The sequence below is a fragment of the Pezoporus wallicus genome, unplaced genomic scaffold (genome assembly GCF_028554395.1).
Source record: "Pezoporus wallicus isolate ANWC-B61680 ecotype Strahan unplaced genomic scaffold, APGP_CSIRO_Pwel_v1 contig_3486, whole genome shotgun sequence".
In the NCBI taxonomy this organism is placed as follows: domain Eukaryota; kingdom Metazoa; phylum Chordata; class Aves; order Psittaciformes; family Psittacidae; genus Pezoporus; species Pezoporus wallicus.
In genome coordinates, this window is record NW_026642292.1 from 3314007 (window position 1) to 3334289 (window position 20283).

At 40.5% G+C, this 20283-nt stretch overlaps 1 protein-coding gene across 2 annotated transcripts in view; it reads left to right on the forward strand.

Moving 5' to 3' along the window:
- POMT2 (protein O-mannosyltransferase 2) overlaps window positions 1-17009 on the forward strand; it is a 27494-nt gene extending 10485 nt beyond the window's left edge. The window contains exons 6-20 of one of the 2 annotated variants that reach the window (XM_057428412.1): window positions 892-998; window positions 1981-2063; window positions 3057-3166; window positions 5168-5234; window positions 6088-6160; window positions 7792-7870; window positions 8687-8838; window positions 10520-10611; window positions 11703-11779; window positions 12958-13029; window positions 13238-13297; window positions 13502-13607; window positions 15319-15459; window positions 16103-16217; window positions 16792-17009. In XM_057428412.1, coding sequence (XP_057284395.1) covers window positions 892-998; window positions 1981-2063; window positions 3057-3166; window positions 5168-5234; window positions 6088-6160; window positions 7792-7870; window positions 8687-8838; window positions 10520-10611; window positions 11703-11779; window positions 12958-13029; window positions 13238-13297; window positions 13502-13607; window positions 15319-15459; window positions 16103-16217; window positions 16792-16897 — 1440 coding nt within the window. In that variant the 3' untranslated portion in view covers window positions 16898-17009. The remainder of the gene's footprint in view (window positions 1-891; window positions 999-1980; window positions 2064-3056; window positions 3167-5167; window positions 5235-6087; window positions 6161-7791; window positions 7871-8686; window positions 8839-10519; window positions 10612-11702; window positions 11780-12957; window positions 13030-13237; window positions 13298-13501; window positions 13608-15318; window positions 15460-16102; window positions 16218-16791) is intronic. The other variant, XM_057428411.1, reaches the window with a different exon arrangement.
- Window positions 17010-20283: the final 3274 nt, after the last annotated feature.

Here is a 20283-nt window from a genome sequence, read left to right on the forward strand (position 1 = left end):
AGATTGAAACATATTGTGGTTGTTTTGACCAGGGAACTGGAGATTAGTTCATGTGCCTCTCCTCTGCATAAATTTGGTTAAGTACCATCAATCATTATTTTGCCAAATGCTCAGTGGTTATTAAGCTCTGCTGAAGTACTTGAGCTGAGAAGCTGTTTATTTTGTTGACTTCAGTGAGTTCTTAGTTTTGTAATGTGTTTAGCTTTTTTCCCATTACTCCTGAAATTTTTGGATCTAGTATTGAGGGGTGGCAAATGATTAGCTTAATGATAGGATGATAGGTAACATGTAAAAAAATATTGAGGATAGCAAATACATTTGCCTTCATCTGCTTTGAAGTTGCATATGGACATGTAGCAAAAATTTTTAGTATTTAACTGTTTTCTTCTCCCACATGTTTCTTGGGCATTTGTGTACAAACCACCTTTCTAGGTGATTTAAATAAAATACTCTGCTTTCATGTTGAGGCAGGTGAAACACAGGTTTTGCTGCTGACTTCTGACTGAGCAACAACAGTGTGAAGGTGTGTGCCAGTGATAAATTAAGGTCCTTGTTTTCAAAATATTGTCAATGGGAGATATGGGAGCTGCTCAACCTCCTTTGCCAAAGTTACGAATGGTCAGCACTTTGGAAAGTTAAAAGCTGCTATTGCCTTTTTTTGTCTTCTTCCCAAGACCCTGAAATTTCAAGGCACCACACCTTCAGCTTCTGAAGATGTGTAGCAAAGTCTGCCTAAGCTTTTACCTCTTTCTAGGCCTTTTTGAGGTAATTCTGCAACCTGCTGAGCTTGCTTGCATGGCAGACTATAGGACCACTATTAGAGTACTGTGAAATAAGGAGTGGAGTTGTTTCTGCAGCTTCACTGTTTGATCCAGGTTGTGTTTGTTACAGGTCACGTTTGGGAAGCATTTACTGGCTCGTGTACTCTGCCTCATCCTGCTCCCGCTTGTCCTCTACGCGGCTATGTTTGCTGTTCATTTTACAGTGTTAAATAAAAGGTATTTCACAATGTTTTCTCCAGAAGAAGAATCACTTGTCTTTGCTTCGAATTAAAGGCTATTCATTATGGAGTTCTCTGCTTTTAGTGTCAGAATCACAGCCACAAGCTGTGTCTGTTTAATTCCCTACCCAAACTCTTGCATTGTTCTTACAGAAAGGCTCTGGCCAAGCTGGCAGTGAAACTGAATTTGAGCTTGAGACTTTCTGAAACACCAAGCAAGAATTCTAACCAAACTCTGTCTCCTTCTTTTCCTCCTCTCTTTCTTGGACCTGAAAATGTCTCAATTCCATTCCATTCTCTTTTTTTTAATTTCTTTTTTTTTTCTGTTTTGTAATTAAAAAAAAAAAGTCGCTGCATTCCTGAAAAATCCTTTGGTTGTGGTTAAAAAAGTAAGTCTGAATGTGCCCAAAGGGAGGAAGGGAGAACTCTTCTCTGAATGCTTGCAACCAGGGGATTCTTTTTATGTGGGAAGAGCACAACAGCTAGTAAAATTGCCAATATTTTTCCATATGCCAGCATTAAGAGATGAGGTGAATAAGTGTTTAACCATAAAAAAGGATTATAAAAATAAACCTCTTTTTTTCAGTCTAAGTCAACTGGTCTACCACTAACTTTTTAGCAGAAATGACACTTAAGGAGCCACAAAGAGAGGCTTTGTTACATCTAAGCTGCTAGTGGGTCAGTTTACTTGTCATAAGAACACCTCCAGAGATAATTGATGGTGCTTTGTGCAGGGTCAGTGTGTACATTTTTGTGACCTCAAGTCTTTGCAGTTCTGGGCAATTTCCTGCAAGACTGTATCTGCTGTGATTCACAGTATTTGAGATGTGTGCATCTAAGGGAGATGCAGTCATTCTTCTCCTGATGCCATATCTGGTTTTATTGTTTTCCTTCTGTAAAAACAATTTGTTCATACATGACAGAACTTTGTATGCCTGTTTTCAGACTGAATTGTTAACATTCTTTGCTCTCTTTTGCAGTGGTCCTGGGGATGGTTTCTTCAGTTCAGCGTTTCAGTCCCAGCTGATTGGGAACAATCTTCATAATATCTCCGTTCCAGAGCGTGAGTATCCAAAAGAAGAAACCACTGAATGTTGTCAATGTAGGGGGGGGGGAATTAAATAAAACCATCATCTCCTGTGACTCAGTGCAGGACAGTGCAGATTATGCCTTCCTGGTCAGATCCATGCTGCTCTTCCATGCAGTTTTACTTATAAACAGAAAAGGAAAAGGCTGAAAAGAACACCGTGTTTAGTACGTGGTCACTACCTGTTTCATCATATTCCTTCTAGAGGGAAAGATGCCATTTTAAAGGATTTGAATTTTGTGTGCATGCGTCTTGTTAGTTTTTGGCTTTTATGTTGCTTGAGACAACAAAAAGATTTGTCCTGTTCATCTTAGGTTTGTAGGTGGTCAGATGTGGGATTTTTTTCCAAAATATGCGTTAATGAAAAGATGAAAACTCTCAACTCCTTAATGACACAGCGTGCTCCTGGTTCAGCAGTGCTGTATTCAGCAGGCATATGAATTTAGGGGAAGGATGGCTCTGTGGTTGTTGTCTGATCCTCAGGTTGGCTAGGGACTATTGAACAAACTTTAATATGGTTTAGCTTTCTCATTACTTCAGTTTTTCTCTGACTGTTCGCTGCTCCAGAGCTGCTAGTGGGAGAGCATTCTCCAGCACTATTCTCTCGCTTGTGCTGGGAGGCTATGTAGGAAGGTGTTTTAAGCTAGGGTATCAGCTCTGCTATCTGATAGCTGAGCTTGCCTCCCTTCCCTCTTGTGTTGCATGCAAAAGAAGTAGAGCTTGTTTATTAAAACTAGGTGGGAGAATTTTAAGTGTTTCAGCCAAGTGTTATGTAACGGTTTTACTGAATTGTGGTTGAGAATGGAAGATAAGCTTGCAATGATCTGTGTGGAGTAAGTGTCAAACAGGAAACAGGCTTTCATCAAAACAAAACAGGAGAATGCATGCCTAGTTGGAGCACTGCAGACTAGCTGGGGAAGATATTTGTAGGAGAGGTGCCTTATGCCTTCTTTCTTCCTTCCCTTGTAGACTTGGCATATGGATCTGTGGTCACGTTGAAGAACCTCCGAATGGCAGGGGGATACCTTCACTCCCACTGGCACCTCTACCCAGAGGGTATTGGGGCCCGCCAGCAGCAGGTTAGTGTGCTGTGGTAGCATTGCCTCTTGACTGCAATCACTGTAGTCAATGGTTGTAGCTCCCTTCCACTGCCCATATTGTTCAGGGTTGTTGTGACAGGACCTATGTATTTACTCAGCATCTGTTACCCTCTCAGTGTCACAGCTGTGCACTTGGCTTGGAAGTCTAAGTAAAAAGGATGCTAGAAGAGAGCCTACCACATTGCACTGCAGAGGTGACTTAAAGTAACAAGGCTTTGTTGTTGTAGCAAGATCCGTAGGTTGAGGCGAGAGGACTTAAAAATAATTCTCCATACTGAAAGTGCTGTTGCTACCTCAAAGAAGGCTGTAAAACTTATGTTTAAAACAGAATTAATTTATCGTAGGTTTCAATGCTGTGTTTTAAAAGCAACAGGACTGCTGTATGTTGTTTCACTCCTGCCACTGGCCTCTGTGACCTTACGTGAATTACTGTCCTTTTGTGCTGTGCTTTCTTCATCCATTGACAAAGAATCTGTAAGGCTTTACTCATTAAATTAGAGCTTCTGATTAAATGATTAAGCAGTAAATCAAAGTAAAAATCAGAAATCATATAACTATTGCTAATTAAGTAGTACAAATTTTATATTAATTTCTTATTTTTGTCTATCACCATCAAGCTTCACAAATCTTTGTAGTTTCTGCAGCTTTCCCAAGATATATTTTGCAGTTTGCATGTTAGTGTCTAAAAATTGTTCTGAGCTCCTTGAAAGAAAGTTGCTAGAGGAAAGCAAGTGTTTAACTCCTTTCAGTCACTGTGATGAGAAAGAAGTTTCCAGAAATTAAAACTTTGTCTCAATATTCTTTTCCTGCTGTCCTTCCCAAACAAAAGTTCTAATACTCTCATGTGACGTTGACATTTATTACCATAGATGGAGATGTCATACCAAAACTAGCTCAAAGATAGACAGAATTCAAGTGCAGAGCATGCTTTATGATACTAAAAGCAGGGAAGGGGGTATTTGAAGAGAATGCTGATGGGAGTTTCCTGCAGGGTAAGTGAGAAAGGGTGGAGATTTCACCCCCCTGTGCCATGGAGGCAGGACAACGGAAGGGAACTATGAGAGTCTGGGGGCTGTGGAGAAGGGAAGTGAGCTCATAACTTAGAGGAGATTTAGGGAGTAAAATATGGAGACTGTAATAAAACTGCTTTCTCCTTTCTCTCCTTTCCTGATGATAAAACCTCAAGGTATGAGGTTCCACCTCTAGTTCTCCCTTTTTCCCCACCCTCAGACACTTGTGTATGTTCTGTGTCTCACTGGGCCATCTGCTTTCACCTCAGTGGGGGACACAGATCTGAGCCTAGGCTAGGGTCTCACAGAACAGGCCTTGTTGCTGCTGGAAAAGGAGAGTGAGCAAGGTGAGCACAGTTCCCCTTGCTTCTCAGGAAGGCTGCCCTTGGGAGGAGCATCCTGGGGCCAGATGGTTTCCGCTGCCCATGGTAGCAGTAAGAGCAGTTTCTCTGTGTGAGGCTGAGTAGGTCAGTAAGGATAAGCTGGGTAGTATGTGTGGCTTTAACAGCTGGTCCCAAATTCCTTCTTGCCTTGCCTATACCTTTTGGCAGAAGTTGTCACAGGCAGCCTGTTGTCTTACATCTCTACCAGTGACAGCTGTCTGCAAAGCCAGTGCTGTTTCTGTTTTCTCGTTCTGGTATTGGTCAGTGACTATTCAGAAAGTTCAGGTTTGGATATTGTGTTGTAGAAGGAGCCTCTGAAGTAGTGTGAGAGGAGGTCAAGCTAAATGGTTGGAGGCTGGTACTTGTGATGCATGTGAACCACCATTAAGCATAAGGGGCTATACACTGAGTAAAAGGTATGATCTGGGTTAAGGATTGGCCTTTCTAGGGGGCACTGTCATAAAAGTAACACCAGGCTTTCTATGTTATTGGTGCATTTATTTGGGACTTCAGTTTGCTGGTGAGTGTGTGTTTGCCATCACCACCTTTTTTCTTGTTTGGTAAAATAATACATCATGTGGTTTCAGGTCACTGCCTACTTACATAAAGATTTGAATAACCTCTGGATTATAAAGAAACATGATTCAGACACAGGTAACAAATGCCAGTAAAGTGCCTTTTATAACTGCTGCTTCAGTTTTCACTTAAATATTCAGAGTTCCCTCCAGTGCAAAGTATCCTTCATGGATATGAGGGGCAGAGGAGAAAGAACAAGGGAAATACGGTTCCATCTTGACAGTTGCTGGTTTTATCTATTGTATTTTGTGCAGCCAAAGTAAATAAGATTTTCTTAGCTAAAGGTTGTGTTAACAACTTTTCACCTAGGTAAGGCTGCAGATAACAGAGGAAATTATTCTGAACTTGGTTAATATTTTGTGGAATCTGTTATTGTGGCTGTGGGTCTTAGAGAATTCTGATACATTATGTTTAACTGATTTGTATGAATGCTTGCTTAGGGCAAGATAATATTAATGAATATGAAGATCTATGGTTTGCACGTATCTGTTGTTTTAGAATATTACATAGTATAGCTGAGGCGTGTTTAGCAGAGTTTCCTTTCTTTACCTGCAGCATGTGCATATAAAACCAAGAACTGGCTAAACAATAAAAAATGCAGATAACTTAGATAAAACATAATCAGAATCAGTGTTGCAAGAGTAATTTTATAGTTCATGGACTATATGTGTGTATATATATATAGTTTATTTTTTTGTGTGTGCTATCCTGACCAGGCATCCTCTTTACGGGCAGTATGTGCTGCCTGGGGCCATGTTCTTTGGAGCAGCATTCTTTAAAACTAGAGCAGTGGTTTACACCAGGCTTACAGAGTCGACACAGATTTGTTTGCCTTGTATTGTCTGCCTGAGGCATGAGAATTCCTAAGAAACTTTGTAAGATCCTGATATGTTTGTCAGTGCATTGATATGATAAGGTTGCCTTCCTTCAGCAGATCTGTCAGACCTCTCGATCCCTGTGGAGTTTGTGAGGCATGGAGATATTGTTCGTCTGGAACATAAAGAGTAAGGATGATTTCTGGGTTTCAAGGATATTGCATGATTGAACAGAATTGGTGGGAGACTTTTTCTGCTGGAGACTACATTGTTAGGCCAGCACAAGCAGGATGTGTGGCAGAGGTGTCTGTATTTCCACATTTCCAGTGTTTGGTTTGTGGAGTTTTTCTTCTGTGGTTTGTGCTTTGAAAGGTGTCTGTCAAGTGGAAAACTTTCATCAGAACCACACAACTTCATTAAAAATACCTTCCTGAGCAGAAAAGGGATTTGTTCAGCTGTGTGAGGTGCCATATTAAGGGTAACTCTTCTACAAAGAAGCAATTTCAAAAACCGTATTGTTTTGCTTGTTTCCACTCTCTAAGTTTTCTAGTGTGGGGTTTTTTGTCAGCATACTGCAAGTATCCTGTCCTATGTGTATAGGCAGTATCCAGTGAAACACTTGGAACAAGAATGTCAGCTGGTGTCTTCCCTCTCTGTAGTATAGAATCATAGAATCAACTAGGTTGGAAAAGACCTTTAAGATCATCAAGTAGGGAGTTCCTGAGAGGAAGCAGTGTAACCCTGGTGACTTGGTATTTAATCTTAATCTGACTAATGTCACTGAGCCACAATGCCCTGTGCTGTTGCAGCTTTGATTTCTTAATGGGAGGTCTAAACTTGTCAGCCTGGAAATACTGTATTTGGTATCGTGTGTTCACAAATCATTGCTTAGATTTCCCAAGTGATTTTAAGAGTTTAAAAAAAAAAAAAAAGTCTTGAAAAAAGTCTTGAATTGTGGAGTATACTATCAAGTAATTGATAATGAAGATGATAAAATCTTGATTAGGCAATACTGGTTACTTCCTGTTGACGCCTCCAGATTGGAAGGTGGAATTGTGGTGCTGCGGAAAAGATCCGGCAGATAGCGCTCGTCCCCTTGTGTGTGAGCCTTCTCCAGCATGGGCAGAGGGTGTCTGTGCCCATGAGGCCGGGCTGGATGCTGCTGCACTCGTGATGATGGGGGTCCGCTGTTTGAGTGGTTTTATTAGGTTTTATTAGGACCAGGGTATGGCCAGGTCTTTCTGGCTGCCTCACTTAGCGGTCCTGGTTAGGATGGGAAGCTGTTTGTCTGCACCATGTACAGCTGGTGCTAATGGGGGCCATTGATTCCCCCCTCAGTAGATCTGTGCCCAAGTCATAAAATCTTTCCCCTCAAAAGTAAAATCCATAATCAAGAGAGGTCAGGGTCTGGCGTTGCTTCTTGCAAGAAGTCCCATTTTTACTCTTCATTTAAAAAAAAAAAACAACACCAAAAACCCAAACAAAAGAAACAACCCACCCCCAAAACAAAACCCAAAAAACCCTAGCAATGGCTTTTCCACTCAAAGGTAGTGGATTATTGCTTGAGGGTTGGATTTATTCATGCTGTCTTCCTTTTCGAGCCCTGCCCAGTGTAGCAGAAGTTCAGAGTTGCGTGGTGGGAAGCAGCAGATTCACTTTGTGGACCCCATTGCTGTTAAGGCTGCATCCTGCCCTGCCCTAGGCTGGAATTTGGTGGTCAAAGCACCAACAGCTCTCTGAATGGCTCAAACCAGAGTTCTTGTCACAAATTGACTGAGATGTAAAAGCAAAACAAGGTTTGACTTTTAACTTTGTTTCAGAACTTCTAGAAATCTTCACAGTCACCAGCATGAGGCTCCCCTGACAAGGAAGCATTTTCAGGTCACTGCCTATGGAATAGTAAGTGAATGGCAAAATAAAACAAAAGCTTCTTTTGGGGAAAGTTCATACCAGGCCAAGAGGTTTTATTCTTTGTCTTTTAGTTTGTTAGCTAAGGTGATAATGTACATTAATGTAATTATGTCATGTACATTAATGATAGTGTACTGTACTGGAGAAAAAACTGATTTAGTATGAAATAACTTCTCATATTTAAGGTCTATGTAATGTGAACACAGACAAGAAAATAATTTAAGCTTTTACTGCCAGTTGAGCTTTGGCAGTATTCAGCTCCTGAAATGCCAAGCTGAGCAACCTTGAAGTTGCTCTGACAAGTATTATTTTATGTATTTGGCCTTGTCACATAGACAAGTGCCTTTTTTTTGACAGAATGGTGACAGAATTTTGAATCACAAAAATGAAATCTGCTTTGAGGGTTGAATTTCTAACTGCAAGAGGTTGTTGCCTGAACCCCTTTTGTGAAGCTGCCAAGTTAGCCCTGTTTAAAATGTAACTTTGAGCCACAGTCAAGGATGAATTGGAAGCAAAAATATTTAAGGTTGGCAAGATAAAGATGTATTTGTGAGTGGTTGCTCATGTCTAGAATCATCTCTTCCTGATGGGGAATCTCTTCTGTGAAGTCTGAGCGAGGGTAGCCTGGACTCCTTTGTTTAGCTTTGCCACCATAAGAATTTCAGCAGTTCTTGTTTGCAGTGTTTCAATCACATACGTCTTTTAGTTGGTGTTTTTGGTGTTTTGTTTTGTTTTTGTGGGGTTTTTTTTTGATGGGGTTTGTTTTGTTTTGTTTGTTTCTCCTATGGCATTTTTGCATGATAGAACGGAACAGGAGACTCCAATGATTTTTGGCGGATTGAAGTGGTAGGCAGAAAGGCTGAGAAGCTGATCAGAGTACTACGGAGTCAAGTCCGGCTAACCCATGTGGCCACAGGATGTATATTGGGCTCTTCTGGAAAGATTCTGCCGAAATGGTAAACGGCTTGTAATCTCCCTCCACCCCTAGAAGGCCTTGAGCTGACATGTTCCTTTGCTCAATAGCACTTTTAAACTAAGCAATAACCATATTTCCTCAATTTTTTTTTTGTCTTTAAAACAATAAAAAAGTAACTAGCAGGTACTACAAATATAACCAGAGGAGAAGATCTGAGTTAGGGTTATGCAGTTTGTTACAGTGGAAGGTATAGAGCTCTGAAAAATAATATCCCTTAAATCCAGGAGGGGATAACAGATGTGTTCAAGGCCCATTTTATCCTTGGGGTTCACAAAAATTGCTGGAAACTGGGGCAACTGATGCTGTTCCATACCAGAATCTTACAAATTTCTTTTTATTGGTATTCATTTATTTTGTGGTTGGAAGAGTTTCTGCCATTTTTGCATGCAACATCTGAAGCGGGGGCAGCGGTAACAAGCTGATATGAGCAGGGGTCAGGATTTAGTATGTCCTTGAATTATATATTTTCATCATTAAAATGAAGTATACGCAGAGACATCCAGACTAATGCCAAGCAAGCTGGTGTATCCGCAAAATCGTACTGTGTGGGATGGTAACACAGGTCCTAAAGCAGCAGGCTGTGCTGTCATGTTGCTTCTGTTTCCAGAGCAGCCTCTATTACTGCTAGCTTAGGTTTCCCTTCACTGTTATGGTAAAAAGGGCTTCTAAGGAATCCTGTGGATGCTGAATCATAGTGAGCATGGGCAGATACCTGTGGTGACTGCCTGGCCAGGACTGCAAGTGCCATTTAGGCTTTATCAGTAACACTGGGGTCATGCGTAAATAATGTGATTTTTATTTTTTTTTTAAATAAATGGCTTCTTCTGTCAACAGCATTCAAAAAAGTGGGGATTTTTTTTCCCCTAACACAAACTTACCCTGTGAATGGAAGTTATTGCCGCAAAATATTGGTGACATTAAAAGCCGAGGGGGGAAAAGTACTTGTTAACTGCAAAGAAGGATGGGTAGAGTATACTGGATTTTTATATATTTTTTAGGAATTTAAAGGGTAGTAATAGCTGTCGTTCAGAGAATGAAATGGTGATTAATGAATGGAATTAATTAAGTAGTGGAGTTAAGTCTGCTATGTGGTGATTGGTAGAAAATTCCTTATTAAGCTATTACATTACTGTGGAATTTGATGCACTTTCTCCCAAAGTTTTCTATGTAAGGTGCTAGAAATAGAGTGACAGACTAAATGAGCAGTTGGTGGGATCCTCTAAAGTCATTCTTTTGTTTCTGTAATGCAGTTGCTGTAGGCATGGATTGACTTAATGATGGTCTCTTTCTTCCGGAGAGACTGTAAGGATTGGCTTGATATAGTTTCTAGTTGTCAATGTGGATCATCTTCAAAAGTTGCATTAGTTATGTATAGGCATAGGTTTGGGGTTTAGTTTAGATGCCCAAAGTTAGTTACAAATGTGGTTCACATATTTGGTAGCATTTTGATGCTGGCTGCCTTGCAAATCTGGTTTGTTTTCTACATAGTGCTTAGAGCATGTAAGAGTGCAGCTGCTGGGGTTGAGTGGTATGGTAGGTGTTGTGGGAAAGTATAAAGGTAAATGGGGAGAAAATCAGACATGAGCTGGAAGTATGGAATGAGCTGGAAGTATGGAATGATCATTTGTAGGATGGTGGCTAACTCTTTTGCTGTTCCTCAGGGGTTGGGAACAATTGGAAGTCACCTGCACACCATACTTGAAGGAGACTCCCAATTCCCTCTGGAACTTTGAAGATCATATTAACCCTAAGCGTAAGTCATTTTTTTCCTTTTCGAGAGTGTGTCTTGGCTTGTTGTTAAAGAAAGGGATGAGCTATCAGATGGTAAGAACTGACATTCACTGTTGGTATTTGTGTTTCTTTCCTGAATCAGGCATGATCTTGCTGAACTTGGGCCATTTGTTCAGAGATGCATAGCTTTTCTCCACTTGACTGTTTGTACTATAAGCTGGTGATAACGCTTTAAATGTAGTCGAAGTGTTAAAACTTCTTAAAGGATTTTGAGGTCTTCATGGGTAACAAAAGTGCGTAATTTTATGGGCACTGCAGTAGAGGCTGTTATTAACATAATATTAACATATTATTAACATAATTTATTGGGAATTATTGTGATCAATATACAAATATCATACATACTTTGATTATTTTTTTTTCTTAAAAGCTGAGATCCACCTTGTTCTGTCCTTCCCTCTCTTACTGGAGGCATGCTAAATAATGATTTTGCAGTACCATCAAGAAATGAATAGAAGTGTGACAGAGAACCAGATTTGCCAGTAACGACAGATGGGCCTTGTATCCTCATCCAGGAGTTAAATATGTGTCACAGCCTCATTTGGCCTGAATAATTTGGTACAATTTTCATCCCATGAATTGCAGATGACTTGGGCTGAGTTATTAAAAAAACTAATGTTCTTCAACCTTTCAGAGCAACTATATGCAAACCAAAGGAGAGAAATCCTGGACTGTTGACTTGGTAGAATTTTCTTTTTGAATGCATTTTACATTCCCATACTCATGGCTCATTTACAGATAAACAGCAGCTTACGAACAATATGTCTCTGATTTCAGCTAGAAATACAAATCTGTTAATTTCATGGACTTTTATCTATTTCTCTTGCTCCTGAAAGTAAAGGAAATCTAGGAGTACATCAGTTATGAAATTCACTGGGGGATACTTTTGACTGCAAGCCTCTGTGTTTAGAATATGAATGAATTGCGCAGGGAATTAAAAAAGGTGCTAGAAGCAGATTTGTCACAGGAGGAGAGAGTTCAGTTTATTATGAAACAGGCAAATAAAAGTAAACCATACAGACTTCTAATCTATTTTTATCTCTTTTTCTGAAGTGCCCAATATCAGCCTGGATGTTTTGAAGCCCTCTTTTGCAGAAATTCTGCTAGAAACCCATATGGTTATGATCCAGGTAGGGTATCATTAATTCTAGATTATTACTTTTCTCCTTCTTTTATCTTTCATCAGAAAGAAATAGCATTTTCTGAGATATTTGGGTGACAGCTGCAGGCTAGGCCAGAATTTACATGCCTCAGCAACCTACATGTATTTATGCTTAGAAAAAGGGATGGTCTTTCAGCTAAATCTTCCAAAAGTTTGGTAGCCTTGGGCTTGATGCCTGGCTGTGCTGTTAGTATGATCTAGCTGCTGCCTATTTATGTAATCCCTCCACTGCTGAAATTCAGTTCTGTAAAGGAGAGTTGGAAATTTTCCTTACATTACTGGAAGGTTTTAAAGTTAAATTAATATTTGCGAGGCAGGAGGATATTCCTGTGGTCAGTTAGAAAAATGAGCTAAACAGACAGGAGAACAATAAATGTTTGGGTTGAAAATTGAATTTTATTTTATTTTTTTTTTTAAGTTCATCAAGGTGCTGTCTTTTCTGCTTTCCTCTTCCCTGTTTATCCCTGAGTAGTAAAAAAAAAAAAGAAAAAAAAGCTGGGTTTAATATTTTTGAGGTGGACTGCTGTTGCACTCTTTCTCTATGATTGTTCTTTGTGCCCTTGGCCACAGCCCTTCTGCTTCCAGCTTTCTATCCTTTATCTGAAAAATGAGAAATTACTATTTTGAGAAAGGAGTTTAAGGTTTTATTTGCTACTGTTTGTAAAGCTCTTTTCAGATTCCTAAGAGAAAGAAGGTAGTCAAGCAAATTATTATTAATGCTTAACATTTCCATGGCAACCTGTGATAATGCTGTCTCAGGTAAGGAAGCACCTGCATGAGTTTCCATGGAGATAATCTTTCTGAGGCCTTTTTTTCAGAGTGGAGGGAAACCTATCGAAGTAGTCTCTTAATGAACAAAGGTCTTGCTTATGCAACATGTGTCCTCAGTGACAGAAAAGCTGAAGAAGATAAATGAGAGAATGCTTCCTCTAATGGTACCCAAAGAACATTTTCACTTGCACAGTAATATTAAAACATTCACTGTGCTCATTGTGGCCATCTCTGGAAGGTGATGTGTTTTTGTAGTCAGAAAACAGCCTTTACTCAGGAAGAGTATTCATGTATGTTTGTGTACCCAGGCATTTCTGGGCAGGCTTTGCAGCATAACTGCCTGCTCATTTGAATTTTATCTTGACTTACCTGTAGGGAAATACTGCCCTCAAACCAAAGGACAATGAAGTTACATCCAAACCTTGGCACTGGCCCATCAACTACCAGGTATATTGATCAGTCCACCTTTCTTTATGTGCTTTTGCTGTGCTGCTTGAAGCACAGCACCTCTTAATTTTGTTGAAGATGTCAGCTTTGTTTGTAGCATCTGAGCTGCATAGGTGGGAATTTGAATTTGTTTCACCTTTGACACTGTGAGAAATACAAACTGGACTGATGAAAACCCATTTTATTCCCTTCTGATCTGTTTCCTCAGGGCCTGCGTTTTTCTGGTGTAAATGAGACCGATTATCGGGTTTATTTGCTGGGAAACCCGGTAAGTTGGAGTGGGAGGTTCCAAGCCAATTTCTTCATCAAAGTTTAGCTTAGTCTTGCTTCTGCCAGTGACAGTGATTCACTTCCTCCTCCTCCTTTTGGACTGTCTCTCTTGTTGTACTCTTATGCTTCCATGTAGCTTTTAATTTCCTCTCACATGTACATGTCCAACCTAGTCTCAAATCAATCTTTTTTCTCTGTGTAGGTGATTTGGTGGCTAAACCTCATCACTATTGGACTGTATCTTCTGATAACAGTTTCCACTGCAGTGGCCCTGAAGAGAGGTGTCCAGCTGACGTCTGAACTCAAAGGTGAGGTCAGTCTTCTTACCCTGCCTACACTATAGAATCTTTATTATAACATCCTTGTTTTCTGATATGGAGAAGCTCATCTTGAAATTAAAAATCTTTATTTTTTTCTATTTATTTATAGTGTATTAAAACCTTGTGGTTTGAATGAAATACACTCCAGGCAGCTGTATGTACTAAACACTAAGCTATATAGTGCTTTGAAAGTGCAGCACTGAATGATGTGACTTTGAACAAAGGGTTTTATACAAGAAATAATCACTCTGAACAACTCTCACAATTCTCACTTTTTGCATGGCAGACTGTTCCTGACAAGTTTACAAATTTCCTAAACCTGTTAAGACTTTATCAGAAATCCTCAAGTCAGCAGGGACCCTGAAACATCTACTTAGACAAAGAAGAAAGCTCTGGAATATTTGCATAGGCAAGTTATGTGATCAGTGGCTCCTCAAAAGTCTTACCACTCCTTTGCTGAAGATTTCAGAGCAGGAATGGGTATAAACTGGCATCTTAAAGTGATCCAGAGATAAAAGTCCCAGGAGGCTTTTCCTACCTGGTCTGCTTGCAAGAGACAATGGCTTGGATTAGTCAGTAGCTCGCATACCAGCTCCGCTTTGCAAGTGATCACCCATCCTAGCATGGGAGTTGCTTATGAACTGCTGAAGAGCCAAGGTGCTGGCCACAATTGCTGTCAGTTACATTGATTACTGCAGCTCAGAAGTGACCAGATGTGTGTATCTGTTAGAAAGATTATATTTGATCTGGACGTATCAGTAGGAAAAGGTCAGGGAAACTTTCCTGATGCAGAGATCTACTGGTCCCATGGGTTTTAGCCTATTCTGCTTTGCAGGCTTCCAGGGTGTTTTTTTGTAGTAGAGATATTTATCCCACATATATTACTGGTAATAGGCTTCCTTTTCATAAATACCTTTTACAGGCACCTTAAAAGTGTGTGGGTAACAGGTGTGTGCCAAGGATGAGAAGCCAGAGCTTGGGTTATTAAGCAATATCCACAAGGAAAAGGGCTTCATATCTCAAATAGGTTAATAGTGAACAGGACAGATCTTAAAAAACATACTGGAAAGAGCTGCCTATATTGGCTGTAAGGGAGACAGACCAATTGGATCAATGCTCTGCTCTCAAGCTCTGGATGTGCTCTGTACTACTGTGCTATGCGTGGTGTTCTGAAATGAGAAACATTTCCTGATATTTATGCAAAGCAGATGACAAATGGAATCATAGAATACAAGAGATGAATTTATTATTATAATGATTCTTTACTGCATCCAATGCCAACATCACAGAGCTTTTCACAAACCCTAGTAAGTCATACTTTGACCATTCCAGTTTAGATCAGTGTCTGCTTCTTTCACTTTTTTGTAGAAATTCTTCTAAACCATGAATTCAGTTATACAATAAGGTATTGGCTAAGCTGCACACAGACACCAGAGCTCTCAGTCCCTTCGCCAGGCTCTGAAAGTGAGGCAACATTTCTTTCCAGGAAAGGCTGACAAAGTGATCATCTGGATGGCTTGTATTTCATTGCGGAAAGAATAAAAAACACTAGAAACTGGCATGACCTGATTAGTCTGACGTATGTCCTGAGAAACTGTAAGTTTGGTCTTAACATAGAGTTTACTTAATGTGATAAGGTTTGCAAATAGGAACTGTTGCTGAGATTTTCTCTGCTGAATTCTGTTTATTTGTGTTCCAGAACTGTCCAGAGTTGTGCTACATGGTGGAGGGCAGATCATGCTGGGCTGGCTCCTTCATTATCTCCCTTTTTTTATGATGGGACGAGTTCTGTACTTTCACCACTACTTCCCTGCTATGCTTTTTTCCAGCATGTTGACAGGTAAATACTAGAGTGTGGGAGAAGACAAGGCAGAAAAACAAGTGAAATCCTGTTAAATGGAATGTTTTCATACTAAGCATTCTTTTTTATATGTAGGTTTTCTGCTTGCTTGTGCAAAGCTCTTGAAAACACTGACTAATTCAAAATGTTTTTCACAAAGCAGCTTGCAGTGCCAAATTGTCTTGTTTTTTTTTTTTGTTACTACCCTGAAGAGGCAGTCATATCTAGTGCTTAGGGCATTTAAATTTGGAGATGTGATTTCTATTCTCTCTTGTTTCCCTGTTCTTATATATGTTTTTATACAAGTTATTTCCCTTTGTTTGCTGCCCTCACTTTTCTGTCATATCTGTTTATAATTCAGTCTTGGTAGGTTTTCCTATACATTGTTTTGTACCAATTTAGTTAGCGTCTGGGGCACAGATCTCTCTGGCATTTATTCAGATGGAAAGGTAGGATAAAGGAACCTTCTCCTGATCCAAAACAAACCCTATAGTTCTGAAGGTTACCAAGATGAATTAATTTAAAAATTGACAAGCTTTTGTGATGGTAACAGAGCTTTGTCAGCCCAGTCTATGACTGAATGTAGCAGGTCTGTTCTTTGGCCTCTGTATTGCTTCTGACTTCTATCTCTTTCTTCTCCTAGGAATCACCTGGGACACACTACTGAAGTTCTTTGCTGGGTTCTGGTCACCCAGCACTGCAGCTAGAAAAGTATATGGAGCAGGGTTCCTGGCACTGGTTCTGCTCATCATTTACAGGTGAGTGCTGAAACTGAACTTCTCTTGAATGTGTGATAGTCACTGCCTTAATGGAAGCCTTACTGCCTATTATTTATCCTTAGCCTTTGTCTCTTTCTTCTCTGCTGAACTTGTCAGACATTATCCAGCCCAATCCTAAACCCTCAAATTTGATAAAATTCAGTATCTGTGTCCCAGTAGTGTGTTATGGAACATCTTTCCATTGCAGGGAATGTCTTTTATCCCAGCACTCAGTGTGAACACTATTCTTCCCCAAACCCACAGTTCAATGTTTTCTGGTTCTAGTCCCAGTGCTGGATGGTGCCAGGTCCCTCAAACACAGGCATATTCTTCATAGCTGTATGTTTCCTCAGCAGGGTTTTCTCCAAAGCTGTTGCTTTCTAAGAGAAAATACCACCTGTGATAACTGTACTATGTGTATATTGTGTTCAGCAGAGGTTAGGAAGTCCCCAGTGGAGCTTAGAGCAGCCCAAAACCAAAGGTCCTGTAGGACATCTGTATGAACTAATTGCCGCAATGTTCTTGAAACAGAAAACTCTGTGGTCCCTGATGGGCATTTGGTTTCTTTCCACAGCTTCTACCTCTTCCATCCTCTGTCCTATGGGATTGTAGGACCCATGGCCTCTGACCCTAGCAGCCCCATGGCAGGGCTACGGTGGATGGACTCCTGGGAGTTCTAGAGCCAGCAAAGGGAACCTGGGAACAGTGGATGGGAAGCATGAGATCTGCTGCATGTCAGGCTGATTCTGGTGCTTTGGAGACATGTGATAGTAAAGTTCTCTCTCTGGAGAACCCTGTTGCTTTGGCATTTGTTTGCACTGCCTGCATTGGAAGATGCAGAGGATGACTGTGAGAAGGTCCTCCTAAAATTACTCATGTCCTGAAACCTTAGGTTATATTCCTGGACAACTGGCTGCTTAAATCTCAAATATTTTGAGCAATATCTATCAGTCAAACAGCAGTGGTATTCCAGCAGTCAGACCCGTACAAGCTGAAGGCTGTGTGTAGTTGCATGATTGTATGTGTGTCTTCGTGTAATCTGACTGTTACAGTGAGACAGCATCTGGGACATTAGGACTTTTATTATTAAGAACATTTTTTTTTTTATGGTGAGATTTTTGAAAGCTTCCTGTAAGTACGTGGGGACCAGCATTCTTCCCTGCCCTGCTGTTGGTGGGTTTTGTTCTGACCCTGAAGTTTTAGAATTTGACTGGAAGGGGTTTGCTTGAAATCCCCTGAGCCACTGTGCCTTGCCTGTCTCACAGACCCTCTGCAGACAGAGGAGGTGGAGATAGTTTATCCCTCTATACGGCCTTGCTTTTTTGGTTACCTTTAATCATTTTGTATTAACCACCTAACAGGCCTGTGCTCAGAGCCAGACTGTTCCAGCTCAGCACTTTGTAGCTTCTTTGAAATTCTGTCTGAAACTGCCAAGGGAATTACAGTGGAAATAGCAGGTGATTTATTTTCTGCCCCAGCATGCTGTGAAGGTCAGACGCCTGTGGCTTTTGTAGAGTCTGAAATGACAGCTTGAAATTTTACAGACAGCTGTCATTCATCTTTTGATCCCAGCTATTCCAGTGCCAGTACCTGTGCTTTTAGGGGAAAGGTTTCACCTTAATAAATGTGGCATCTGCATATCTGTCTGTCAGTGCCACAGTATCTGCTCGCTGTATTCCAATATTGAGCATGTTACCTCTCATAGATAGCTGAACATTAAATTACCCTATTGAAGGAAATGCAAGGCCAGACAAAAATTCTTTGTCTGTTAAGAGTCAAAAGCCATTGGATATTGAATCCACCCCTTCCAAGAAAGCAGAATTAAGTTTATCAGGTGCCTTTCTCCTGTGTTAGGTCCATTTTTTGTAAATGTTCCTTTTATTCCACCTCCTGTTCTTTTAACTTTTGTCAGTTCAAGGTTGCTATCTTGTAGCATCCAACATGAATGACACTTAAGACTCCAGCTGTGTTCCTGTCTCAAGTAATATTTGCAGAACTCTTTTGTGTATGTTTCAATGAACTGAAGCCTTTCATTTCTTGCTCTGCTTCTCAACCTTGCATCAAAATTACAGGTACAGCGAGAGAAGCAGGTGAGCATGTCTGTCTTTAAGCATGAATTGTGCATTCACTTCTCTTACCAAATCTTGAATTATCATGTATTTCTTGCAACACAGAAGGGCAGCATTAGCATAATTGTTCTGTGTGGGGCACTGAGCCTCTAGTCAGACTTGCTTTCATTCCTTTTTAATAGAGATCCATAGCATTTTTCAATAAGGCAGCTGCTTGCTATTGTAAGGCTCTGGCTTGGTATGTCACATCTGTCTCCGGAAGTTGACTCCTATGGACAATAACTCAGATGGTATAGACCAATGCCTCTGATTCTAAAGGTTTTATGTTAATCATCTGCTGGTAATACATGGTGGGAAGTCATTGTGCTAATTAGCTACTGGGTTTGATGATTCTTTTCCACTTGCTATTGCAGGAAGTGCTCCCACTGCATGAGCCAGGGGTTCAGAGAGGTGATGTATATGCAAGAAGGATGAGGGAGAAGGCTGCAAACTTCTACACATCCTGCTTGATCTGACAGCAGCTGTGAATTGTTACCTGTTGGCAGTGTGGCTGGCAGACAGTGCAGTGCTGCCATTGTAGCAATGTGATTTGGGATCTTCTACTTTTGGTGAGATTATCGGCTTAATACCTTGCTATCCTGAATATGAGCTTTCCCTAAGGTAGTCCCATTGCCGTGGGGAGGATTTGCCAGAAGAGCTGATCAAAGCCATGACTTAAGGTGCAGGGTTTTTTCTAGCACATACAGTCAATCACACGCTTGCCCTTATCATTAACAGCAAAAAATCCCTAAGAAACTTGTGTTTTGGAATGGCAGTTTCTACTATTCATCAAATTAAATTTGTGGGAAAGCAAAAATTGACTCAGTAACCTTGGTTACTTGGCTTATTATGAAGAGGTCAGCTTTATGGGAGCTGCCTGAGGAAGATGAGCCAGTGTGTTCCTTTGGCCAGGGTCCCTCTGTCCTTTATTGCTAACAATCTTTTGTGTGGGGATTGGCAGCTGAAGGTGGCAAGTGTCATGCTCCCATCCCACCTTCCTGTGCACAAGCCCAGGTTTCAGGTTTATTTTTCTTTAGGACTGCTATTTCAAAAATCCTCTGAGAGCACTTGACGGGTGTTGAGACTAATGTGTTTCTTAGGCCTTGTGTGCTGGTAAGGAAACAAAGGCGTACAGTGAAGAAAAATCTAGCTATTCCACAAGAGGGAGCAGCCTCTAGCTCACTCTTTTATTTCTGGTGGGTTTGTGTTTTTTTTTGTGGTTTCTTTTTTCTTGGTTTTTTTTTTTTTGGTGTGTTTTTATTGTTGTTGCTGGGTTTTTTTGTTTTGTTTTTAATTAATTTGATCTGGAGTTAAAAGTACCCAAAGGTCTACATTTGAATACTAGAGGGCAGACATTTCCTCTGCACCCTCTGGACTCCAAGGGTTGTGTTCTCAAAAAGTGTAAATTGATGTTGCTCTATTTTCTGTCAGGAGAAAAATACTGAAAAATTACTTTAGTTAGAATTTGACCCTCAGTCTTTGATTCTCAAACCCTGTCAGGCCATAGCTGGAACATCGTGGTAACCAGCATTTTGTGAGGTCAACAAAGTACAGTAATTGGGATTCCGTTACTGACTCTGAATTAAACTGTATGAGTGGTGCAGATGTGAGGCAATGAGTGCAGCGCATTCTGCTTTCTGAGCGGAATTTGGGCTGCTTCGGTTCAGTTTTTCCATTTGTGCTCGTGGAATGACTTAACATTAATTTTGAGAACTGCTTATTAGTCCTTTTTCCCAACACATGTGGAAAATAGCTACCGGTACTTTCCGAGGCCAGAAGATGCTGTTCTCTGGAGCAGCTGCTCTCTTTTACTTTGCTCGACAGGGCTCCTTTTATCACTGTCAAAGTGTTTCATCAAATTGTATCTGTGGATACAAATCACAAAAAGCTGCAGGCTGCCACACTCCCTGGTTTATATTCTTTTTTATGTGTAAACTCTATTTTCACCTTTTTGGAGG